Genomic DNA, 27,339 nt, shown 5'->3' with positions numbered 1-27,339 from the left:
TCAAAGGATTATTTTGTCATTGCACAACGAAATGAAGTTGTAGCTCATTCCCCACAGAGTAAAACATGACAAACAAAACAAAAACAGTACATGTGCATTTTTAAAATTTGCATCAGGACGAGATGTACCGGTATACGACAAAACAAAACATGTTTTGGGACAATATGTCCAGTATCTTCACATAAAAAAGAATCGACATCAGGGAAACAGTGCTGCCGTTGCCAAGAGATGTATAGAAAAATATTGTATGCAATATAACTAAATAGGGCTCAATAAATATTGCATCATACTGATGCAATATTAATTTGAGCTTTTAAGGTTCACACACTCTCAGAGTGATGTTAAAGATGAAGTGGTGTGAACCAAGTGAACATGTGAGGAGGGACCTGATTGATATGGTTAAAATACAATCGTTCTTCTGTCTCCATCTCCAGGTGATGTGGTGGTTCACTTTTACACTTTATCTTCTATCTTTATCTTTTTAACCTGTTTTCATCCTGAATAGATCCGTAATTTCCTCTTGTCCAAAATGTTCAAATGCTCGATCTAATTCTATTCTTACAAAGGCATGCCTGTGTGTGGCTCACTTGCAGACTTAGTAGCGCGCTCATTTGTTTGTGCTCTCTCAGCTCATTCTGTCGTGAGTATATATCTGACTGTGGGGGACAAGTGGAGCCGGGTGCAGCCAAAACAACAAAACATTTAGCCCGTACTCCCCGTGCTGTGGCAACATGCAACATTGACATGCTATGGTCAATGGATTGACAGATTTGGTTTTGTCAGTGTCCTGAGTCATTGGCTCATATCCACATCTGAACATTAAAATGTCACTCTGCTCTAAGAAAGAGGCCCCATTACTATTCTTGTTCATGTTATTGAGGTACTCTGTGAAATGCTTTGGCAAGCCAAGGGCATCGGTGGGAGAGACATTTTAACTTGTTGACCAAACACACTGAGGACAACCGTTCTTATTAGTTTCAAAGCAGCTGTTTAATGTTAACAGATAAAGGGACAGGATGTGTCACGCTATGCTTCTTTCCTTTGGTTCTATTCAGTTTTCCCACACACAGGACTCATGTTTCTTCTCTTCTGTGTTTTTATTCTTTCCCCTTTGGGTTAAAGTTGTGCTTGGAGCTCCTCCTCCTCAGCATTAAGCTTTGCTTAAATCTCTTTCTCTCCCTCATTTTGCCACTTTTTCGCCATTTTTCCTCTCCCTCTATTATACTCCTCCACTTGTTTGGAGGAGCAAGACTTTATGGCTGACACTGTTCTGTGTGGGAGGAGATAAAGAATGACCTGAGGACGGGACAGACGGGACAACAACCAAAGAAAGACACAAACTAAGGGGAAGACAGACACTTTTCAGAGGAGACCTACTGGAGACTATAACAACAAAAGTAAGATTCCTCTACTTTGCAAATAACTTTCTATTCAATTGAAACACTCGTGGTTTGTAGTGTGATTACGTTAAATATATCTAATCAAACAAGATCCAGGCTGGCATCAGGTTATTGTGCTCTGACATACAGCTGGCTGACACACGCACGCACGCACGCACGCACGCACACACACAGGAAACACATTCCACTTTCACTGTCATAAATGTCCACACCCAAACACGCGGGCAAATCATTCCCAGACGTCAGACCCTAAATGCCCTGTTCTTCCACTGACAGCTTTGGGAGACAACAGGCCCAAAATAAACAGCAACCTGTCTGTTCTTCAGAATCAGCTTTTGTTGAGGCACTGAGCAGTTTTTAAAGAGGAATTAGTAGAACTGAATTCTGAACATTAGCTCTCAACTGTTCCTTACACGTTAACATTTTCTTTAAAATCACATTCATCGATTAATTCATACAAATTGATTTAAAAGCAAGTGTTAAGCAAAGGCTGTTGTTGATAATAATGAGTAACAATGTTGTTTTTTTCTGGGGTTTACAGCACAGTTTTGGCTCAGCAACAACCTAGGCTCACCAATTTAGGTGAGCGACAACCATTTAATGCCATATCTGGAAGTCCCCTACATTGCATAGGTACTCTTTCAACACACATATTCTATATCTCTTGTTGTTATGCTTATAGCTGACAATCACTTTTTACTGAGATGGATTGAGGCTCTCAGGAGCCCTTGAAACTCTGCCTGATCTAGTGACTGGTGGCTGCTCATGATGATTCCCTGTGTCCTAGTCCCAATACAGGTCATCTATAGCGGGTCCTGTCCTAAGGTGAGCTCTGGTAGTGTTCCTGAAACAGTGGGGGGAGTTGTAGTGTGCAGCATTATAAACTTTTATTCAGTGAAGTTCCACTGAGAGGAAGCTTCTCTTTTCAGGAACATCCTGATCATAGTTGCACACATTCACACATATTCACATTCGCACCATACAACCACAGTGTGAGCTGCTGCCCACTGAGCAACTCCACTGGAGTCTTACTTAAGCCCACCTCAGTGATGGTGATGAAAGAGGTGTGTGTGCGTGTGTGTGTGTGTGTGTGTGTGGTGCTGCTCTTGTTTGCCAATACTTTGAATGTCTCTGATGAAAACTATTCTTTCACTTCTGGAATTATACGCACGTAACACCTCAGCTGATGTGACCCTGAGCTCTGCTTGATGTACCTCGGAATATAGTCCACAATAAACCAAACAAATCCTCACCTTTTGCTTGGTCCAATTTGGGACTGTGGTCTGGATCAGTGGCTCTCTGTGTTGTGTTTCGGGCATATTTCACATTATTCTACTGTGTCTGGAATCTGGGAAGGTATACCTGGACACCATACTGATTCCTTGGCTCTGACACGGCATTTGGAGATCCCTTGATGACCTTCATGGGGTTTATACATTATCTCCCCACTGAGTACCTGAGATACGATTCTCTTCCTTTTCATGAGACGTCGCCAGCAAGATACAGCTCAATTCTACCTACCTGCCTAGTCAAATCATATTCTGTAAATCAAAAGAGCAGATTCAGAAAACTTTTAAATATGGTTCACAAATAAATTACAGAACCCTCGTACATCATGTGACCTGTAGTCTAGTTGTGGCTCTGTTCCAGGTGGTAAAGAAATGCCATGAGCCACTGCAATGGACACAGCATGCCAGACTGTTCAACTCAAATTGTGTTAGGAGTGACAATTGCCAAATCGTCATCAGCCATGTTTTAGGCCATATAAAATACTTTAGCATAAACGGAAGCCATCCACTTCTCACAGCTCCTGCCTCCAAACTCCACTGTGCTGTTGTGTAAAATGAAGAAGTTGTGGCTACCTCCTGGCCAGCGGGCCACACCGTTGAGTATGTGTCAGTCAGCAGCACAGATTACCTGCACGTTGATGGATTGGTAATTATTTCGGTTCATACATTTTGTAGATGGAACTTTGATGCACACATGGGTGCAGTCTACTGCTCCAATATGTTTGGTATTCCAGCAATGCCTCATCACGTTACTCTGATGTTTTTCATCATGAGGGAATTCAGACACATGCTGCTTTAGTTCTTCTAATGATTGTAACAGTGAATAACGACCTACCCAGCTTTACAGGAACACTGATGTTCCATTGATTTCATTGTCTTCTGTCTCAATGGCCAGGTGACGTGGTCGTTCACTTTTTACACTTTAGCGTGCTAGTTCATCTTTTTAACCTGTTTTCATCCTGGATAGATCCTTCAAACATTGTAGACCCTTCTATCTGCTTCTCTCTTTTTTTGTTTTTAAGTAGATTAGATAATATTTATTCAGGGTGGGCAGTTAGTGACAGTGTGGGCTTCATGGTACATGTCATAGTTATTTAATACATTAGGTCAGGGGTCTTCAACGTTTTTCAGGCCAAGGACCCCCAAACTGATAGAGAGATGGAGCAGGGACCCCCGACTATATATATATATTGTATAAAATTGTGTTTTATATTAAATGGGCCTAGTGCCATGTGTAAACATACCTCTTTATTGTGCATTCAATACTAAGCTATTCAAATAATACAGAGGTTCATATATTCATGTTTTATTTGTGCAAGGTACAGTGAGTAGGGTGGCCGTGCCACTGCCATTTATAGACATACCTTGTCAGCTGATACCAATGCTAATATCAACACTGTCTGTCAATTACATTTGCATCTTTTCCAAATACATTAAAGGACACAGGTCTGGGAGAGATACTGAGAGGAGAATTGCTTTCACAAAATAGTAAATGGCACAACAATAGCTTTTCACCAGATTTAATTGACGTTGGGTTCTATAATTTTAACAAATCGAATGGGTAAAATAAAATTGCATCTACTCCAAAACGACATGTTGGCGTTTCAAATCCACACATTTTCAGAAAGAATCCTTTGTAAAAAAAAAATTAAAGAACAATTAAATTAATTCATAACAATTGATAAAACCATCAGTGATTCATTAGGGATTAAACTATTGGGTTTACCTCCAACCTAAATACATCCAGATTGCAATATATTCAACAAATTTTACATTTTTCAAGTAGATAACATTATGAACGTTAATGTTACGACCAGTGGTGGCTGGTGGACAATTTTCTAGGTAGGGCCATCCAATCAATTTCAGCAAACATCCCAGTATGATTTAATGCAAAAAAATTAAAGTATCAAACACGCATTGCTACTTTGCAGTTAAATATTTAACATTTATTCCAACACGAAAAAAAGCAGTCAATAACACTTTGATAAACACGTCAGGACATCTTATTTTTGTCACCCTCACAGGGAATTCCTGTTACCTTTACCACCAGCTAAAGACCACCTGCAAAGTAAATCTGCTCTAGGTTTGTTTAGGCAAAGAAATGATTCAAGACTCAAACTTTCATCTCTCCAAACACAACAAAAGCATTGGAACATTAATGGCAGGAATTAATTAATGGCAGTTTGAATTGTAAACTCAGAATTTTATTTTTGCAGACGCTAAACTCCGATATCATTTAATTAACACAGTAAATAGTACAATATTTACCTCTGAGATGTAGTGGAGTAAATAGTACAATATTTACCTCTGAGATGTAGTGGAGTAAATAGTACAATATTTACCTCTGAGATGTAGTGGAGTAAATAGTACAATATTTACCTCTGAGATGTATTGGAGTAAATAGTACCTCTGCGATGTAGTGGAGTAAATAGTACAATATTTGCGTGCAAATAGAGCGTGCAAAAACAAGAAAAGCTTTGTGTGTTATGGTAATTAATGGCCATGACTTTACAATTTATTTCTGTTTTTTGACATGGATTCCCAAAAGGAGGTGAGTAAAGAATGGAGGAAGCACTTTAAGAGTAACAGACTGCTTTTGGTAAATCAGGAGGTAGCGGAACACAGAGAGTTGAGTTCTGTTGAGTTCTCATTACGTTACGAGCTATGAACCGAACCATGGCTCAAAAATGGAGATCTGAACCAAACCGTCAATTTGGAGAATTGTTACACATCTACTAGTTGAGGGGATAGCCACAACAATGTTTGCATTTTATAAGAAAATCAGGTAATTTCTAACATACTTGCATAAAGTACAGTTTATTTTTTAGATATGGAGGGAAGTCATGGCCGCAAGTTCCCTAGGTCTAATAGTTTTTGGAACCAAACAGTGTAGACAGCCATTTAAGGTCTCCTTTCCAACTAAGTTAGGGATGGCCATTCATTTAGTGATACTTTTGAGATCGGCAGAGCCCAAGGACATGCTTTTAGATCAAGATCAAGGTTAGGGTATCTTCTTAAAGGGAACACTGCCTAAATTAAAGTCTAATATGTTATTTCCATGGCTTAGGAAAGTTCAATCAATATTTATGACCAGAGAAGTAACTGGTGGTATCACCAAGTACAAAGTCTGGAGCTGTTCCACAGACAATGAATAGGAGACTGATTTTCTGGACCCACAGATATGTTTTTTTATCTTATAAAAGGAAAAGTTCCAGTCCTTGATTATGATTGGCTGAACCAAGTTCGTACCCGTTGTAAAATGCTCTACAAACTCACAGCTGTTTTCAGATCTGATCATCCGCCTGGATGAGAACGGTCAGGAGTAAGCTAAGCTGTCATTTAATGAATCCACGCAAAAACAGAAGGATGCTGGTGTTGGGATCTAAGGGAGCGTGTTTGGGTTATCAGCATTTAAGAAACTGAATTCTTGACATCAATAGAATTATTGATGTATGTAACAATTATTAATGATTATTAATAACAACGGGGCACCACGCTGCGAACAGGGACCAATAACCAAACGATAAAACTAAGTCTCATAATTAGTAGTCACTCATAATGTCAATAGTCTGCGTATGGCTATACATTCAGTGACAGTGAAGGTTTTTAAGTTCGAGCACAGGCTACTACATACAGGTTCATCAAATACATATGCACAAGTAATCACAGACGACTGCTCCTTAAAGTATAACAGAGTTTATTAAATCAAAATAATAAATGATCAAATCAATTAATATTGCAACCAACAAACGTTATCATACAATTTTATATGCCTAAACTAAAGAATGAATAAAATGGATGAGGGTGTATGTCTATGAGGGTGTATGTCGATGTGTGTGTATGTGTGTGTGTGGGTCTGTGGGTGAAAAGGAAGGAGAGTCTTACAGCTACCGCTAAAGACTACAAATATGGCGGCGTCGAGTGACGCGGGCCAAAAGGGGAGGGGCCTTAAGATACTACAGCTAAACTACAAAGATGGCGGAGTCGAGTGACGCGGGCCAAAATGGCAGTGAGACTGCTGTATGTAATCACGTCTGCCTGGGCAGCATGTGATGTGAGGCGATCGTTTGAACGGGGTTTCCCCAGGGGCAGAGACAAGAAAGAGAGCAAAGGTGGGGGTCATAAATCAAACTTCTGCGTGCGGTCCGCGTTGGAGTGAGAATGGGGATCGCTGGCAGTATCGTACACAACGTGCCGTTGTCGGTAGAACTGCCAGCAGTTATGTACGATAGCCGAGATTCCACACTTCACTCACAGAGCTGATTTAATGAGGAGAGAATACCACACGAAGTGTAATAAAACAAATGAAAATAAATCAAATAAAATCCCAAGCAAACAGTCATAGCAGTTCATACACAATGCAACGGAGCTTCTCTGCTCCGTAAGGAGTTGCGCAATATCTCAATATCACGCGACAGTAACTTAAACACACAAAAACACGGGAATATCAACATATAAATGAATGACCTGAATTAAATTTACGTTAATTTAAGCTAAGCTATGCCCAGATACCAAGAATCTTACTTGTCGATGCGTCGTTGCAACGTTGAAGTGTGTTCGTGGCAAAGTGGTCCGTTTCCTCGTCAGGAAGGGGCGCAGGGGGAGCTTGCGGGTCGGCGCAGGCGTTTGAGCCGGCTTCGGGCCGTCGTGGCGTGGCTCGCTCTGGAGCGAAACGCAGACGTGATCTATCCTCGCTGCAGGGAGGGTGATCTAACTTCGGCTGACGGCGTGGTCCGTGCGTCTTACCGGGAATCGTCGGTGAAGGAGGGAGGCTTGGTCGTCTTTCCTTCGCCGGAATGTGTGCACCAAAAGAAAAGCAAAAAGCGGAGAACGGATCGCTGAAGCGGATTCGTTATCGCGGGCTGAGTGGGTCTTTACTCAGCGTGGAACACTGTCGTTTCGACCAGCGAAATGGCTTTGTGACCTGACAGGGTTTGATGAGGGTTTGAGGGTTTGAGGGCCTCGGCTCCAGCGTCGCGCTGGCGGGGAAAGTTGGTTCTTCTGTGGCCTGGACGGGGGGTCCGGGCGAAGAGAGCGTTGTGTGCTCCCTGTCTCAACCGAGGTCGAAGGGAAAAAGCATTGAGGTGTGTACTGCAGGCGGTTTTGTAGAACAGTGGTTGAACCACAGGGGTCCTGGGGTCTCTTGGCTCTCGGCCAATGAGATTGCAGCGGTACATTCAGGTGACCATGGTTTTTTGGGGGGGGGGGGGGAATTTACACCCTAGTGTGAAATTCCTTTGCTCTCATCAAACTACAAATCAGGATGAAACCTTTGCTTGAAAAGTGAAGGCCTGATTCTCTTTGTTCACAGCACATGTTTAAGCCATATGGTCAGACCCCAACACTGGGGAAACAATGGCTACGTTCACAATGCAAGCGTTACTGCTCATATCTGATTTATTACTCAGATCCCATTTTATAATAATCACCCCAATCTTTGCATGCTTTCCACTTTGTTGCTTTGCAACCGCTATGCTAAGTGTTGCTAAAGAACTACATTGATTGGTGGTATTTATTTCTAACATCTGGTTGCAAATAATTTGCAGTTCTTGACTGCCTGAAGTTACGACACAGAGACTTGAGCTGACAGTTGTTATGTTCTCTGTGATGCTCTGTCAGCCTTGTTCTGCAGCTTTCGTGGCGAAAGACAGAGAGTCTCGACCAAAAACCAATCTGAAATGTTATCCATGCACTGCTGCTCTCCTTCAGAGGCAGAGAAGTGAACCCAACACGTTTGGTTGAGCCCCAACCCACATGTCTGAGTAAGTTTAAGGCTTTTATCCTAAGGTCCAGCGAACACTTTCTCATCAGACATTGGTAATTGGCCACCACAATTTGAGCCAGCTCCTACTGGAACTAGAAACGATGTGGTAAAGTAGGAAGAACTGCAAACGCATGGGTGGTTGAAAATGTGTGGGATGACTGCTTCTGTCATTTGTTTGTTGCAATAGACTCCATACAGGTTGGTCACAAGGGCTAAGATGGCCTATACTGTCTGAAGCATGCTGATCCAATGAATGGAATAAAAGTAGACTGCTGTGGGTTAGGGTTGGTTGAACATTGGGCAGGCATGCTGTCTTAAAAGTCCACAATGTTTGACCTGTCATGGATTCTTCTGTTATCTTACCCACACATGACAGATGGTGTATGTGTGTGTCGAAAATGTCCTAAGAGATAAAGTTCAAAGACTTGTGGCTTCATGGTGGAAACTTTAATCCTCAATGAATCTCATGTTTTCCCTCGAGTGACCTCGGTTTCTAATCTCTGCTTTATACACACGGACCTACTGACTGTCCACATTCATGCGTGGGTGGACCACATTGTTGTGGAATATTTCTATGAAAAGTCGGGAGAAGAGTTAAAGTGTTTCTCATCAATGTCAAATGAAACAGAGTTCTTGATGAAGGATCAATGTTGTAATAGTCAATTTATTTGCTTGCAAGCAAAGAGAACACAGTCTCACAGATACATCACCGTCATCTGCAAGAGGTGCTCCAACGACACAGTTAAATGCATGGACATTTATACTCAGCCAGCATGCTGTTATCTTGGTTCGCAAACAAGAATAAACAAATAGACAGAAGAAGAAAAACAAGTCAAAGCAGATGTTTTCCTTTGAAGCATAGTGTCCTGTCTTTACGATACCCTGAAGGCCCTTTATGGCCTGTTTACAAATCCCTTTGTTATCAGTTCGCCCCATAATAAACCATGGAGACACCCAGCCAGATGCTTCCTTTGATATCACTGTGACCTGGTCAAAGAGTTAAGTCACAGTATGCAGAGACCGAATAAACCTGTGGACCATCACACATCATATATGCCTAAAGAGGGTCATGCCCTTCCGCTAATGCTCATCAAGGAAATACTGTAATCAAGGCCTCTGTGTGTGTCCCCGTCTTTGAAGACAGAAACAATGCACAGGATAACAAGATAACAAGACACTTGGCTTTAACCCTGAAGCATAAGACTCTGACATATTTTCCCATAACAACATGACGAATAACTCTTTGAACTTTCAAATCATTTCATTTTTACAAGAACAAAGAGAGAAGTGGTAAAGCTTCTCTATTCTCTAACTTCTGTAAAAGCATTGGTACCACCATGAAATCATATTTTACACGCTCCTTGTTACAGACCAAAAAGTACAGCACTGTTTGCAATAAAATGTATTAACGTATCAAAAGTACATATCTCCCCAATTGTTTGCATACCCCCCCCCCCCCCCCCCCCCAAAGTATTTGTAAAATCTGTTTTTCTTTTGACCAGGCATGTTATTGCAGTCGGGTATCCGGTGTGTGTCCTCACACTTTAACCCTTGTGATCATTTGTGTGTGCAGTGTCTCTGATGGTCCTTTTTACACTGTGTCCTGTGTGTTTACTGCAGTCAGACAGGGAGTGTCAACTGCAGTCAGACAGGGAGTGTCATGGCATTGCTCCGGTCATATGTCTCTTGAGTTCAAATTCAAATGTGCATTTTTAGAATAGTTTTAAATGATAACGCTCATTTCAGCTTGTTGTTGCATAAAGATAATCTAAACCACCACTTTATATTGAGCAATGCTTTTCCCCACAAACCATAAATGAATGGGAATTCTGTATTAATTTCAGCATTAAAAAAAAAATACCTAAACTTCACTCACATGTCTGATTAAAGGAAACAGTGTTAGGTATCTGTCTATGATATGTGTTTGTGTGTGTGTGTGTGTATGAAGGAACACTGTTCTTGTGTATTGTAGATGACCACAACCTGTGTGATGGCCCTGCTGCTCCTCTGGGCCTGTCCAGTGGACCTCAACCGGACCCCCTCTGATGAGAGGGATCCAGATTTCAGTCGGAACGAAATGGACACAAAGAACCACCATCAAGATGCCAGGTACCTTTCAATCGAGCCTGATGCAACATTTGCACTTCAATCGACAGAAAACTGACATATTTATGCAAAAACTAGAGTATGAAAGTAGTCAACTGGAGTTGACTTGAAATTGACTTGAAATGTACAACACAGGGTTGCATAATGAAGTGCAGTTGTAATCACTTGATGCTACATAAGAAAACCCCAAAACAGCCTGAGGAAAGGTAGCACTCTATATTCTTTATGGCTAGAGAGGATCCGTCTTGTGTAAATATGACGTCACATTCTCGTTGTACTCGGAGCGACTCGGTGAAAAACACAAAGTCTTAAGGAATCGGCATTCCGAGGTGAGCAGGGAGACAGTTGTATTTATGTCGTAAGTTGATTTTTGTAATCGGAGTTCTGGAGGGAGGAGCTCAGTGCCCAGCAGCAGTGTCTCCTTCTCCGCCCAGGAGCAGAGCTTTGCCCGCTGGGAGCCAACACCCAGCTGCTGGAGGCCCAGGCCGTATTGCTGGGCCAGCTGGAGGAAAGGATGGAGCGCATGGGGCAGATCCTGTTGGAACCTGCTGCCATAAAATAAGAGGTGAAGTTCCTCATTATAACCAAGATGATAAAAAATAATTCTTGATTCAATACGTCATTATCTCATTACATTAGTAAAACCGTAAAGGAAAAATAACCACCTTTTATGTGAGCGCCATGTTGACCGAGATAGCTGATCTCTGTTGCGGAGCCGTGCCAGTTGTGCCTACATGTACCAGGATGCATTGGGCACGAGCTGCAATATGATACGTCTTATATTATTACACCTAAACAGAAAAATACGACCGTGAACTTTCTGAATTCAAGTTTTTCTCTTACAGCGAATTAAGACAGGATTTCTTGCCTTGTTAACTCACCAGAAAACAAACTTAATTTAACCTGGACAGAAACAAAACGACAAAATTTGTCGTTGGCGACAGCAATAAATCAATAAACAATGACATTCATTACCTCAGAATGATTCCGTTTGGCCAACTTGAGCAAAATGACTGTGTTGAGCAGTCTATGTTTTCTCGCTGCAGCTCAGGTTCTGGAGGGTCACCGTCAGCCATGTCCCCCCCCCTACCGCAGTCGTACACTGTAAAATCTACACTGTGTTGGGGTCTGACCATATGGCTTCAACATGTGCTGTGGACAAAGAGAATCAGGCCTTCCCTTTTTCAAGCAAAGGTTTCATCCTGATTTGTAGTTTGATGAGAGCAAACCTCCTCTGAAGGAATTTCACACTGGGGTGTGAATTTCCCCCCCCCCAAAAAACTATGGTTCCTGAAGTCACCTGAATGCACCGCTGCAATCTCATTGGCTGAGGGCCAAGAGACCCCAGGACCCCTGTGCTTCAACCACTGTTCTACAAAACTGTCTGTAACTCACACCTCCTTGCTTTTTCCACCAATCCCTCCGGGGTAGAAGGAGGCATGCAAACGCTCTCTTCGCTCGGACCCCCGTCCAGGCCACAGAAGATCCAGCTTTCCCCGCCAGCGCGACGCTGGCCACGCAGGCCACGAGGAAGCAATGGCCTTCTCCCCTCCTCAAACCCTGACAGGTCACAAGCCATTTCGCTGGTCGAAACGACAGTGTTCCACGCTGAGTAAAGGCCCACTCAGCTCGCGTAACGAATCCGCATCCGCGATCCGTTCTCCGCTTTTTGCTTTTCTTTTTCTTTTTGTGCACACAACCCGGCGAAGGAGCAGGACGAAGCCTCCCTCCTTCTCCGACGATTACCGGAAAGACGGACGGACCACGCCGTCTTTGCCGAAGTTAAACTGTCCTCCCTGCAGCGAGGATAGATCACGTCTGCGTTTCGCTCCAGAGCAAGCTCACGCCACGACGGCCCGAAGCCGGCTCAAACGCCTCGCCGACTTGCAAGCAACCCCCCCTTTTCCTTCTGGAGGAAAAAGGACAGATCCTGCCACCACACTCTACAACGTTGCAACGACGCGTCTCACAGTAAGATTCATGGTATCTGGGCATAGCTTAGCTTAAATTAACGTAAATTTAATTCAGGTCATTCATTTATATGTTGATATTCCCGTGTTTTTGTGTGTTTAATTACTGTCGCGTGATATCGAGGTATTGCGCAACTTCTCCCGGATCATAAGACCCGCTCTATGGTGCATTCCCGTATTCTGTTTGTGTTAAGACACTGTCGCATTATACGGAGGTATTTACGCAATCGTTACGGACCAGATAAGCTCCGTTGCATTGTGTATTAACTGCTATGACTGTTTGCTTGGGATTTATTTTGAGTTATTTCATTTCGTTCTGTTTATTTCTCTCTTCATTAAATCGACTCTGAGTGAACTGAGAGTCGTGCTTATCATTGCATAAAGCTGCCGGTAGTTCAACCCGACAACGGCATACTTATGCATGGTAAGACAAGCGATACTCATTCTCACTACAACGAAGACCCCGCAGCAGAGTTCTCGCTCCTTTTTCCTTTTCTTCCTCTCACGTAACACACACACACAGCTCCTATCTCTGCCCCTGGGGGAAACCCCGTTCAAACGATCGCCTCACAACACACGTGTGCATCGGCACACGTGATTACATACAGCAGTCTCACCGCCATTTTGTCCGAGTCACTCGACTCCGCCATCTGGTGGTAGTTTAGCTGTAGTATGTTAAGGCCCCTCCCCTTTTGCCCGCGTCACTCGACGCCGCCATCTTTGTAGTCTTTAGCGGTCGCTGTAAGACCCCCCTTCCTTTTCACCCACAGACCCACACACTCGCGCGCACACACACACACACACACACACACACACACACACACACACACACACACACACACACACACACACACACACTTTATTCTTTTCTTTAGGTATTAGGCATATAAAATTGTATGATAACGTTTGTTGGTTGCAATATTAATTGATTTGATCATTTACTATTTTGATTTAATAAACTCTGTTATACTTTAAGGAGCAGTCGTCTGTGATTACTTGTGCATGTGTATGTAATAAAACTGTATGTAGTAGCCTGTGTACGAACTTAACCCTTCACTGTCACTTCGAATGTGTTGTCGCACCCGACTATTGACATTACGAGTGGCCACTAATTATGAGACTTAGTTTTATCGTTTGGTTATTGGTCCCTGTCCGCAGGGTGGTGCCCCGTTGTTATTAATAATCATTAATAATTGTTACATACATTAATAATTCTATTGATGTCAATAATTCAGTTTCTTAAATGCTGATAACCCAAACACGCTCCTTTACGTTCCCAACAACTGTGTAATGATTACACAGAAACTAATCCTCGATCATAACATCCTCACTCATATTTTGCGATGCCATTTTCACAAGCAAGTTATTTTTTTAAGTGGCATTGCGCTCCACAGCTACCAAAACTGGGAGTAGCACTCTGTAGTCCTTCCTCACCCCAAGTACGTCACTGGGATGAGGAAGGATTACATATTTTACAGCTGCGCCCCAGAGACACAAAGAACATCAGTAACAACTGCAGGCGGATACTATACAGCTAACTCGGATAAGTAAACATAAGGTTGAAAATCCCTTTCCCTTCAATCTAAAGCATAGGACAAGCTGCATTCAAATTGAATTGCATGTAAACATGTCACACAGAACTGCGTAGTATAGAGGGTTTGGATACAGGATAACTCAATGACTGTAGGGCTGCTTGCCGAACGTAAACACATGCAAACAAACTTTCGTGAATACATACTGTACAAACTCTTGCAAGAGTTTTACGCAAGACAGATCCTTTCTAGCCGTAATCCTGTAGTCTGGTTGTACAACAGTGCCCAAATACTTCTGCATAGCTTGCCAGGCAGCAGCACAATGAACAGGTTGGGACTGGATACACATCCCATCCTAGTTTGTAATGTTTGCAGTCAGGATGCTTTCTATTGGTCCTCCATGAAAGTTAACAAGAACTTGTCACTAGGACATTTTTCCTTCTTAAGTTTCCTTTACAAATGCAGCAGTTAATGCGCTTTCTTCACCAGGATTGAGATGTGTGATAAGCATGTCAGGTTGTTTGTGATGCTGATTCCCAGGAACTTAAAGCTGTTCACTTGCTCCACCTCAGCTCCATTGATGAAGACAGAGGTGGGCGTCTTCGCCTCCTTTTTTCTAAAATCAACAGGAGGTGGTGGGGTCTGAAGAAGATTTGAAGAATATTAGACTAAAAAGAGTAAATCAGAAAGACAAAAGCTTCCGTATGACTTGCATGCCTTGGTTTGGTTGTACTGTATGTCAAGGAGTAGGGAGGTGAGGGAGTGTCAACGATGCTGCGACCCAGGAGAGGAGAGTCCCCTTCAGTACCAGCACTACCCAAAGAACCAGATAGTACCACAGATCAACATTACTCTGCTCAAAGGTAAGCCATATGTAATACAGTATTGGACTTGTGTTGGTTTCTGAAAGCTCATACTGATATTTACAGCATTTTGAATTGAAGCTGCTGACGGTGACAGACAGTATTTTGTAATTTGATTAATTCTAATTGGTAAAGTCCTGGCTATATTTCAAAGGCCTGTCGGAACAATAAAGCCTTCAAATCTTATTTCTGTCAGTGCTCAATAACTTAATATTGCCACAGCATACATATTTATAGATACAGTATTTAGACTGTAACAAAACACAAAAAAAGCTGCTCTCAAACCAATAAAAATATAAATATCATCAACTTTATCATCATTCTAGGGCAGTGCTTGACCACCCCTGTGCTGCAGACTGGTACTGAAACATTTTTTTACAGGGATACAAGGAAACCATATGATTCAGCAAAATAGCTGAATTATAATAACTTTGTGCTATTTGTGTGATAAATAACTTGCTATAGCCTACATCTTTCCTCATCTTTCAAAGGAAGTAAAGGAGACAAATTATCTGTGTGTTTAAGTCAGTAGTGTCTCAATAAGCTCTAATCAATAAATGAATGGAAATAGGACAATGTAAAATGGAGAAAAGCCGCAAAACAAATGACGGCTCTGTCTTCACATTTACAGATTTTTTTCATTTAAATGGATATGAATTTCTGTCCAAACCACCTCCTTTTGACAAAATATCTCCGTCCACACAAGAACGAAAAAACGACTTGCCAGCCCTGTAGGTGGTGATAAAGGTGATAAAGTCCGGTTAGTCCAATGAGTTGTGGGGAAGCTTCGATAGGGAATCCGGCGTAGCACCCGGGCATGGTGAACCCCCAAAACCCCATGTTACTTGAGACTAGATCGACGTGAGTACAGGTCATTACGATGTGGGCGAATGTAGTGGAGGTAGCTATTTGTCCAAGCTCTACGAAAGAAGGGGGCATCATTAATCTCAGTGATGGTATAAGGCGGGGAACTCTGAACATGAGGTAGGCAAAAAAACGGGCAAAAATGTAACCTCTAAGGTTCGAGCAATGTGAGGAATATTGCATCAAATAGCGGCGAGGATTTTTTGAACAGGCTCTTTGCGCAGAAGACCTGTGACAGTGATGTTATGGAATAGGCTAGATAGGGAGTGCTGGAGCCCGGGCTCGGGTTATTGCACAAGAGTTTAGAGAAGTCTATTCCACATAAGTATGTTTGAGTGTCTATGGCTATCAAGGAATGGGCCAAGGTAACGAAAACGGGTCATTGAACAAGATTGAACAACGGGACTGTTATGATGTACTGGTTGCATCGAGGAAGTAGTGGAAACTCTTCCGAAGCTGACCCTGTGAACAAAAAGGTTAAAGGAGATAGGTTATCGATGATGGAGTTCTGCTGATCGATGATCGGCACAATCGAGGTAGGATTCATGAGTTTAACGACAGCGTTGAATATGGTGAAACCGATGTTGGACAGGTGTCTGCAAGAGGGCAGATCTTCTGAACTTCTGGAATGAGAAACGAGAAAGCAATGGCATTGCAGTGGCCCAGACATGAGCTGCATCGAGAACGCACTGGTAAGTAGGAGGGTGTCGCGGCACCCTTCAATGATTAGGTAAATGATTGCTAGGTTGTCAGGAGTTAAGAGATGCACTGGCATCGCTGCCAGGTGTCCCGGCTACGGCAACTTGCTGTGGTTGCAGAGTGTATTTGGCTTCTGGAGGGATACTGAACTACTTGACTCAGCTAGAATAGACTACATATGTTGTTCTTTCTTTTACAAGTTGCCATTAGCTGTACCTAGGCTGCTTCAGTGTTTATGATTTTGCAGTTTATGTTTGTAGGTAGGTGTGATCTAGTTTCACTTGGTCAATTGCCCTGTTAAGTGCCAGGAGAGTTGCTTGCACTCCTGGCAGACAATGGTGGTTGGAAGCATCAGCTTCCAAGCGGTGGGCAAACAAAGGCTAGGGCAAACGAAGGCAACAGGGCGACTTTTTCAAGCCAGAGTTCGTCAAGCAAAGACTTCTCGAGCGCGTACTTGCGGATCAGTAATCTGTTTATATTGACTACCACGTAGACATTGGGTCACTCCCAGGTGCAGTGACCCCACTAACCTCATCTATCCTACTCTCTCAGCTCATGGCGAGCAAGTGGCGGCAGGGGGGCTTTGGAATTGCCAGTCGGCAGTGCCGAAAGCTGACTTCATCTCAGGCTATGTATGCATCCTTACTCTCCCCCAACTTTTTTGCTCTGAGACCTGGATCACACCAGAAAACACTACCACACCCACAGCTCTCAGGGAAATCCTGAAATTTCCCTGAGATTTCCTCTCAGGGAAATCCACCTTAAATTGCTGCTGCCACAGGTCATCAAGTCTTGTTACTGAGATGCGGTTTGATGAAACCTTGCATTGTTTTCCCTGCTGGTGAGCACTACTTCCTCTTAATGGTCCGTTTACAGTCCATCCTAGCCTAGTTCTTGTGGCGTAGGGTCCGTTGTTGACACTGTTCACAACCTGCCATGGTTCCATGGCCTTGTGCGCATTAGCTCCGATGAGCAATCCGACATCTGCATTGATTACAGGAATGCTCACGTCTTTAAGGTGAGACCATCCTTTCAAATCTTCTTGACGTGGAATGTTCTCTTTGTTTACAGGAATGTTTTTTCTACTGAAGGCATTTGGGAGCTCAATAAAGTTGTCCTCAGACAGATCACTGACTTCTATGCCGGACACCTCGTAAGTGTCAACAGGTCTTTCATCGCCCATCGTTCTCAGTAAGATGCTTGTTCTCCTTCCACTGACTTTAAGTTGGTTCATTAACTTTTCTGTGCAGAAGCAGTCCGTGCTTCCTGGATCAAGGAAAGCATACGTGTCCACTGTTTTGTTTCCTTTTGTTGTTTTGACTCGGACAGGAACTATTGAGAGTATGCACTCTTCTTCGCCGGCCCCAGTGACTCCACATAGCTTATTTCCAGCACATACCATTGCACTAGTGACTGGAAGACCACCACTTCTCTCTGTATTGTCAGTAGCTTTGCTTTCCTGTTCAGTTGCATCGTCTCGTCTTTTCATATGCAGGAGTGTGGGATGTGTTAAAGAACACACCTGGCAGCAAAGCCTTTCACTGCAGCTCCTGCTCATATGTCCATGCCTTAAACAGCTGAAACACAGTCCTTTGCGACGCAAATATTCAATTTTTTCTTTGTGTGGCTTCCCTCTCATCGTTTTACATGAGTCTATGCTGTGTTGTCCTTTACAAAACATGCATGAGTTTGTTGCCACAATGTCGGTGGGACCCCTTTGCATGCTTGGTTCAAAGTCTTTAACCTTGTGGTCCATGTGCATTGCGCTTGTAGTGAATGTTTTCTTGCTTCTCCAATCATGTGTCTTTGCCTCTGCATGCACCTTTGTAGCTGACTTAGCTGATTGGCTATCCCTTATATCGCCAAATATTGGATGCGTAGCGATTTTGGCTTGTCTACGGAAAGTCATCAAGGTCTTTAAAGTTGACTTTCCTGTCCTGCCGTTCCTGAATGTCACATGCGATTCCCCTCCATCTTTCTCTCAACTTGTAAGGTAGCTTTGTGACAACAGCTTTCATGTTGGCAGCATTGTTCATTTCTTCCAGGTAGCTAATGTTCATCATGGCATTGCAACATCCAGTAAGGAAAAGTGAGTAGGCGTTTAAAGACTCACTGTCCTCAGGTTTGATGGGAGCCCAATTTAAGGCTTTATCAATGTAGGCCACGCAAGTTTGTGCTCATTTCCGAACTGTTCCTTGAGAAGCTGCTTGGCTTTGTTGTATCCTCTCTCAGGATCCATGTGGAGGCAGCTTCTAATTAGCTCTCGGGGCTGACCGCTAGTAAACTGCTCCATATAGTAGAGCCTATCCCTGGCATTATCAGTACGGTCCTCTACTCCATGCTCGAAGGCCCTTATGAACAGATGGTAATAGAGCAGGTCTCCTTTAAAGGTGGGAATGTCCAACGGCGGCAAAGTTGATCCTTTTTGCTGCTTCATCATTAGCTCTGAGATGTTGGCTTGCTGCTGCATAACACTGCACAATGTCTCCACAACATTGCCACTGATTTCAGCGTTCCTGGGTGGCTGCACTGAACGACCATAATCGCTTGGCTGTGGGTTAGGAAGATGAACTGGACCAGTTTCCACATGGCTGCGATGCTCGTGCCCTTCTCTTGATGCTAAGTTTTCTCTGACATCGTTTATTCCTGCCGTTGAATGGACTATCGACATGCGTCCAATGCCAAAATCTTCCAACACTTTAAGCTTAGCATCTGAAGTTGCTAAAGCAATGTTCAACTCCAACTCCTCTCTTTTAGCCTTTAATTCAGCTTCCTGTCTTTCCAATTCTTGTTTTCGTTTTAATGTGGCGACCTTAGCCAGCAATGTAGCTCTTTCCACCTCTGCTTTAAGGCGAATAGATGATGCTGTGGATGACACAGAACTCCCACTTTCTGATCCATGTTTCTTACTCTTTCTACTCGTGGTAGACAGTATCGTGGATATGCTATCCGAGGGCTTGATTTCATCATCACATAGCTTTGCTTGCTCAGCACGTTCATCAAACAACTCTATCCATCTTTCAGTTTTAACAATGAAAACATTGGCCTCATGTGCTTTAGGTTCAAACCAACAAAGCTGATCATTCATGTATTCCTCCTCAGTAAGGAACTGTTTCAGAGCATAGTTCTTCTCTTCAAAGTCTCTGAGTAACCCTTCATAGTCAACTCTCAGTTTTCGTTTTATAGTGCTAACATCAGGATCCTCCTCCCGTAGTCGCTCTATTTCCCTGGTTTTGCTCGTTAGCTGAGCTAGCTTACTCCGTCTTTGCTGTATTAGCTTATTCCTTGTTTCATCTACAGCCTTTATCATTTGCCTTTTCCCTATGACAAACTCTTCTTCTTCCATAATAGCATTTCAATCGGGTTCCTTTTGCGTCACAGTAATACTGTTAATGCACCTTATCCACGTGAACTTGATTGACAGCTCCTAGAGTTACGCTACCAGCATAACACTCCACGATCACCAGCACCAAGCAAGCTAGCTTATTAGCACATGCTTACCGGAGTCCCTCCAAAACTGTAGCCTGGCACCTCGCGTCGTAATTTCCTCATCATCGATAATCCTTTCCTTTCCGTGAGGAGCGAGTTTTCCGACTTATGTAGCGTCAAAATCTTGAGCAGCAAGTAAACCTTTAGTTGACGCGTGTTTCTTGTCTTTTGCACATATCTCACACCGACGCCGCTCGTAGATGAAAAGCAATACGTGTTTTATTGATCCATTTCCTTCGTACAAGTCAGTCAATCAACTTCCTTTCTCCTAAAAGTATGCTGATTACTTCGACCTACTATACGTATCCACAGGTTATCCACGTAGATCGTTCCCTTTAACACGTTTCATAACACGATCCAAAACACGGTCGGAAAACTGTGCGGCTCCATACTGCCTCAGATATTACTCACAACTGTCAGTAACTGTCGCAGTGTCCTTAAAGGGCCAGTTATCTGTCACTTACGTGTATTTCTTACTATAACAAATTATAACGACATCCTTGTAACATTCAAGGTAGAAACAGATGTGATTACAGTTAAACATGTAAATACAAATGAATATTTAACATCACATTCAATTTGGCTCCTACACTGCCCTTCTCTTCTCGCTCTACACAAGATCTCTGGGTTCTGTTATTTGCTCGCATGACTTCTCCTACCATTGTTATGCCGATGACACCCAGCTGGTTTTGTCATTTCCCCCCGGTGACACTCAAGTGAAGGCACACATTGCTGCGTGCTTGGCTGACATCTCGGAGTGGATGGCGACCACCTGAAGCTCAACCTGGACAAAACCGAGCTACTGTTCCTCCCGGGGAAGGGTTGCCCGCAACGAGACCTGTCCATCACCATTGATGATACAGTGGTGACGCCAACTCGGACTGCAAGGAATCTGGGTGTGACCCTCGACGACCAACTGTCGTTCTCAGCAAGCATTGCATCGGTTTCACGCTCCTGCATATTCCTGCTCTACAAGATCAGGAGGATTCACCCCTTCTTCACTGACGAGCGCAGGTGCTCATCCAGGCTCTTCTCCCACCTGGACTACTGCAACTCACTACTTGCCGGAGCCCCGGTGTCGGCCATCAGACCTCTGGAGCTTGTCCAGAAATCTGCAGCTCGTCTGGTGTTCAATCACCCCAAGTTCTCCCACACAACTTCCCTTCTCCGTTCTTTACATTAGCTCCCTGTAAGAGCTCGCATCCAGTTTAAGACTCCAGGGCAGTGAAAACAGGCTGAAAACACACGTCTTCAAGAAGTACTACTCTGAGCCTTCCACCTAGCACTTATTGTATTCATTTTAGTTAGTTGCACTTATTTTTTGTATTAGTTTGTTTCTGCACTGTACTTATGCTCTGTTTATGCTCTTAGATGCTTGTTTAAAAAAGGAGATGCACAACACGGGGGAAGCAGGCAGGAAGGCAGACGATCCTGAGGCACAGGGTAGAATTTAACAGCTAATGTCCGGCTCAAAAACAACCTGCGGAATAACTCTCAGAAAAACTTCAGAGGCCTGAGGCATTAACTATGACTATAGCTGAGACGGTGACGTGGCACTGGATGAGTGGACAACCGGGCTCAAAATTGTTGGGGTCTGACCATATGGCTTCAACATGTGCTGTGGAGAAAGAGAATCAGGTCTTCCCTTTTTCAAGCAAAGGTTTCATCCTGATTTGTAGTTTTATGAGAGCAAACCTCCTCTGAAGGAATTTCACACTAGGGTGTGAATTTCCCCCCCCCCAAAAAAACTATGGTTCCTGAAGTCACCTGAATGCACCGCTGCAATCTCATTGGCCGAGGGCCAAGAGACCCCAGGACCCCTGTGGTTCAACCACTGTTCTACAAAACTGTCTGTAACTCACACCTCCTTGCTTTTTCCACCAATCCCTCCGGGATAGAAGGAGGCACGCAAACGCTCTCTTCGCCCTGGGACCCGTCCTTGGACATATGAAGACACACCAGCCTCCTACCTCCAGCACGACGCTGGCAACCAAAGGCCACGAGGGAGCCGCGGCCCTCAAACCCTCCTCAAACCCTGACAGGTCACAAAGCCATTTCGCTGGTCGAAACAGCCGTGTTTTCTTTTTCTGAGTTAAGGTCCCTTACCCCGCCGAGACGAATCCCTCCCACGACCCGTCTCCGCTTCTTTTTCTTTTTGTGCACACAACCCGGCGAAGGAGCACGACTAAGCCTCCCTCCTTCTCCGACGATTACCGGAAAGACGGACGGACCACACCGTCTGAGCCGAAGTTAAACTGTCCTCCCTGCAGAGAGGATAGATCACGTCTGCGTTTCGCTCCAGAGCGAGCTCACGCCACGACGGCCTGAAGCCGGCTCAAATGGCACGCCGACCAGCAAGCAGCCCCCCCCCTTTTTCTTCTTCTGGAGGAAAAACCATTCATCGACAAACACTACAACGTTGCAACGAAAAGCATCTAAAAGTAAGGTTCATGGTATCTGGGCATAGCTTAGCTTAAATTAACGTAAGTTTAATTCAGGTCATTCATTTATACGTTGATATTCCCGTGTTTTTGTGTGTTTAAGTTACTGTCGCGTGATCGAGGTATTGCGCAATCATTACGGACCAGAGAAGCTCCGCTGTATTTGTGTATTAACTGCTATGACTTTATTTGGGGATTATTTTCATTCATCGAGTTCTCGCTCCTTTTTCCTTTTCTTCCTCCTCTCACGTAACACGCACACACACAGCTCCTATCTCTGCCCCTGGGTGAAACCCCGTTCAAACGATCGCCTCACAACACACGTGTGCATAGGCACACGTGATTACATACAGCAGTCTCGCCGCCATTTTGTCCGAGTCACTCGACTCCGCCATCTGGTGGTAGTTTAGCTGTAGTATCTTAAGGCCCCTCCCCTATTGTCCACGTTACTCGACGTCGCCATCTTTGTAGTCTTTAGCAGTAGCTGTAAGACCCCCCTTCCTTTTCACCCACAGACCCACACACACACACACGCACACTGATATACACCCTCACCCATTTTATTATTTTCTTTAGGTATTAGGCATATAAAATTGTATGATAACGTTTGTTGGTTGCAATATTAATTGATTTGATCATTTACTATTTTGATTTAATAAACTCTGTTATACTTTAAGGAGCAGTCGTCTGTGATTACTTGTGCATGTGTATGTAATAAAACTGTATGTAGTAGCCTGTGTACAAACTTAACCCTTCACTGTCCCTTCGAATGTGTAGTCGCACCAGACTATTGACATTATGAGTGACCACTAATTATAAGACTTAGTTTTATCGTTTGGTTATTGGTCCCTGTTTACAGGGTGGTGCCCCGTTGTTATTAATAATCATTAATAATTGTTACATACATTAATAATTCAATTGATGTCAAGAATTCAGTTTCTTAAATGCTGATAACCCAAACACGCTCCTTTACATTCCCAACAAAATACTGTGTGGCTCGGAGCAACTGAAACAGCTTGGTGGCAATCACAGAGCCAGGAGCCGGGAGAATGAATGGAGAAGCCACGCCCACACACAGAGACAGACAAGATGAGAGAGACAGACAGGAGAGCAGGTAGCAGCGCAGAGGGAGACACAAGGAGACACTGGACAGCGGCATGGCCGTGAGATGGCTTTTAACAGAATTTCTTTTTTAATGATTTTGATGTTGGGTCCAAGCAGACCTTTACTGGCCGAGGAGAGGACGACTCCATGATGTCTGCTGACAACCATCCATCAACCAAACATATGACTAAACCCAGTAGTCCTTAGAAGGAGAAACTGACACATGTGTCATAGTGATTTTTACTTTGACAGTTTTCTGTGCATGTCACGGACCCTAATGGCCAGGTACACAACTTCACTATCTGAATAATGTTTGCTGAGAAGTAACTGCCCTCTCTGGTTGGAGGTTTTGACTGTCTTGCCTTCATCAAGGGCGTGTCTGAGGCCTTTTCTGGTTTCCTTATATCAGTGGTGGGTCGTCAGGGCCAGCAAGGCCTTCTCTGCTGGCCTAAACAGAATCACAAAATTATAGCTATTTTATAATTTAATAATTTTTCACAAATACACTACATGTATTCCAATAATTTTTCCCATTATCTTATTTTCTCATTGCACAGCTCCTGTCTTCCTCAGTTGCTCTGCTTCCAGTGCAGCTTGTTTTAAGTAGAGCTTTCATCCAATCAGATTTCACCTCTGTGTCTCCAGGTAAGAAGAGAGGCCCGAGGCCCGCTAGGTAGACTTTGCAGATTAAAGTAAATGGGGACGATATTGTTAATTGTCAGTCTTCAACTAATCCGATTTTTAGTTTGACATGTCGGGCGTATTCTTTGACGTGCCAGAGCATTCTCGGTAGCCTACAAGTAGGTCAGCATTAACGTGCGCCGTGATTGGTCAGTGGAATAGTGTGACTGTTGTGAAGCAGCTAGCAGAAGTTAGTAGTCGTAAGAGTTCAAGTTGAAAGACATTTAAGAAGTTATGACATTGACATGACATTTTTATCGTTTTGCTTAGTGTAGATTCTTTTTTTTTAACCTAGCTGTGTTTTTTTAACACTCAATGGCTGAAGGAGGATAAACCGATTTCCCAAGAAGGACATTTCCAGAAAAACTGGCCATCACAATAAAGGGTCGGCCAACCCCACAGCTAGCAGCCCTGACCCAGCCAGGAAAAGGATTTCTACGAACGGTATTTCTGGCTGACAGCGTCAGAGAAGCGTTGCACATTTTATGGCTGGGAATGCATTTCATTTACAACTGAGCGTCTTGGTGTTTGGAGCTGTTTGGAGCTACACTAATCTGAGGTGGCTAACCAAGGCAGCAACACAACACCATAGCACGACAGAACACTTACAAGCTACGGTGCTTTTGAAAACTTTTGGAGAGACCCGAGTGGATCTACAACTCAACGAACACGTTCACAGGAGGACCTCTGGCTGGAACTGAACTGCACCGATGTTCTGTTCAACCGCGTCATTGAACTCTTTGTAAACAAAGAAAGGAGGATGGACTTTGTCTTTAAGTGAAGGCAGCTTTGGTAAGTGAAGTGCTTTTTTTTTTTTACATCTGCAGTAGAGTTACTACTGTGTTCATTTGTCTGTGGTGTCGTTTTTATGATATGGTTAATATTGTTCCCTCTGATATGAATAATATTTGAATGGCTCGTGCTCTTCAGTGTGTGGATGAATACGTGTGTTAGCGCTGCAGTGTTGCTGCATTGATTTGTTGTCATATAAATATATGTGACTGGTTCTTGTGAGTTTGCTCTTGTCATTGTGTTAATTACGTTGATTTTGACTATATGCATTGCCCGTTAATGACGAAGCATCCAGTCATTGCGGGGTTAGGTCGGACAATGATTCTCTGTTTGGGGATTTGTTTTCTTTAAAAAAGCAAGAATGATGGTCTGGAGAAATGGGGATTGTGTAGTGATTGCTTTAGCCTGTTTGAATCAGTAGGGAACAGCTAAATGCTGCGGGGAGAGTTTGTAGCCTGTGTGCTGCTGTTGTTTTCCTGCTAAGCTAGTTGAGCGTGCCTCCCAGAACACACGAGGCTCACCAGAGTACAATGTTTTGTTTCCGGGGTTAGAGTGTCAGACAGCATGTTGCCAGGTTGAGGGAAGTCCACTGAAAACATTATATTTCCCACAATTTAAGCTTCTGCATTTTCCAAACGCACTAGTATTATTCAAACGTATTGTTCGGTTTTATAAGCCTTGTACCGAATGGTTGTATACGAATACGGGTATCGTTAGACCCCTAGAAACAAATAATAACTGTAGCTGTGGCATCATAATGAGGTTATTAGGAGGTGGTTCAACTGTAGTAGGACAGCACTGAAGGCCCAGGTATAAAATGCACGGCCCACCACTGCCTTATATACAATTCATTGATTCATTTTCAAAATATTACCCTCAGTTAACACAAACAATGCAAGAGAAATATCAACCACCATCAATATAGATAACATTACAATCATCTTTTCACAATATTCTTTCGCAACCGATCAAAGGTGGAGTCTTCATCTTTCACTATCAGTAAACAAATTGAAAGAATACAGAATTTGCTTTCCAATGTTGCGATCTTGGACAATCTAAACTATTGATGCTCATTATTGAACTCAAAAAAGATCCAACAGAGATTAAGGCAGTCCTAAACAATTTGATCGTAAAATAACTTAACGGTTAACCGACGGCATTAACTGTTCATTTACATGCAAAGAATGAAATATAACTATGTTATAGTTGTTCTAAAATACTGTAAGATACCGTTGTAAATCCACAGTAAATTTGCAGGAATTCATTACAGTTCAAATGGCCATTCAGCAGAGATGAGACTATCCTAAAAAGAAAACTAAAAGCATTGCTTTCTGCTGCTCCTAGGTGAGAAGGGTGATATCGGTGAACGAGGACCGCATGGTAAATCAGGCAGAGCTGGTCAGAGTGGTCCTCCAGGTCCCAGTGGCCTAAAGGGCAGCAAAGGCAGCCTGGGCCTCCCTGGTGAGTCCTGCAAGTCCTACTTTGCAGCCTTTTCTGTTGCCCGCAAGAAGGGTCTACACTCCAATGACTACTACCAGACACTGGTATTCGACAAAGAGCTGGTCAACCTCTACGGCCACTTCAACATGTTTACTGGTAAGTTCTATTGCTACGTGCCGGGCATCTACTACTTCAGCCTGAACGTGCACACGTGGAACCAGAGGGAGACGTACCTACACGTGATGCACAATGAGCAGGAGGTGGTGATCCTCTATGCCCAGCCCAGTGACCGCTCCGTCATGCAGAGCCAAAGCCTGATGCTGCAACTTGAGAGGGATGACCAGGTCTGGGTGAGGCTCTTTAAAGGCGAGAGGGAGAACGCCATCTTCAGTGACGAATTTGACACTTACATCACCTTTAACGGACACCTGATTAAGCCCAAACATGAGCTTTAGGTAAGAGACTGACAAGTGTGAGTTAGAACCTTAAAAGGTTGTATGTATGGACAAATAATGTTCGAGAGCAGTCCTTCCCAATCACTGGGTCGGGACCCACAGGTGGGTCACAGGAGATTTTATTGGGGTCTCCAAATACATTTCCAGAATTCCTTCCAAAGTCTTTTATTTAACATTTACATCTGCAGTACACCTTTAAGCCAAATGAGGTAGTCTGAATGTTATTGTTCTAGTATACCTACTAATATCATTGAATCTAATATGAAAGGCTAGAATACATTCTGTTTGTTTTACTGATGAGAGGGAAAAACTAGAGCCTGTTAACTCCACCTAAATGTACTTATTGGGTCTTATTTATATTAGTATATTACATGTACTGTATGTTTTCAAACAAAAGCATAAGCAAAGTTGGAATCTCCTCAAAATGGCTGGTTTACCTATTAAAGATGA

General features: G+C 43.4%; 1 protein-coding gene across 1 annotated transcript; it reads left to right on the top strand.

The window, feature by feature from the left end:
- The first annotated feature begins 1,197 nt into the window (after positions 1 to 1,197).
- On the top strand, positions 1,198 to 27,339 carry c1qtnf1 (C1q and TNF related 1). The gene is made up of 4 exons (XM_079292978.1): positions 1,198 to 1,397; positions 10,426 to 10,562; positions 14,806 to 14,924; positions 26,339 to 27,339. Exons 2-4 carry the CDS (start codon positions 10,426 to 10,428, stop codon positions 26,887 to 26,889), a joined length of 807 nt encoding a protein of 268 aa, XP_079149104.1. The 5' UTR covers positions 1,198 to 1,397; the 3' UTR covers positions 26,890 to 27,339.

This window comes from Melanostigma gelatinosum (genome assembly GCF_949748355.1).
Source record: "Melanostigma gelatinosum genome assembly, chromosome: 21".
NCBI lineage: Eukaryota > Metazoa > Chordata > Actinopteri > Perciformes > Zoarcidae > Melanostigma > Melanostigma gelatinosum.
Note: the sequence above shows the minus strand (reverse complement) of the source record. Positions and strands in the feature narration are given on the sequence as shown.

Bases quoted from the DNA above. Each gene is read 5' to 3' on its own strand.
- c1qtnf1 (XM_079292978.1), top strand. From the start codon at position 10,426: ATGACCACAACCTGTGTGATGGCCCTGCTGCTCCTCTGGGCCTGTCCA. The intron at 10,563-14,805 runs GTACCTTTCAAT...CTGTATGTCAAG, and splicing joins AACCACCATCAAGATGCCAG to GAGTAGGGAGGTGAGGGAGT. The intron at 14,925-26,338 runs GTAAGCCATATG...TGCTGCTCCTAG, and splicing joins CAACATTACTCTGCTCAAAG to GTGAGAAGGGTGATATCGGT.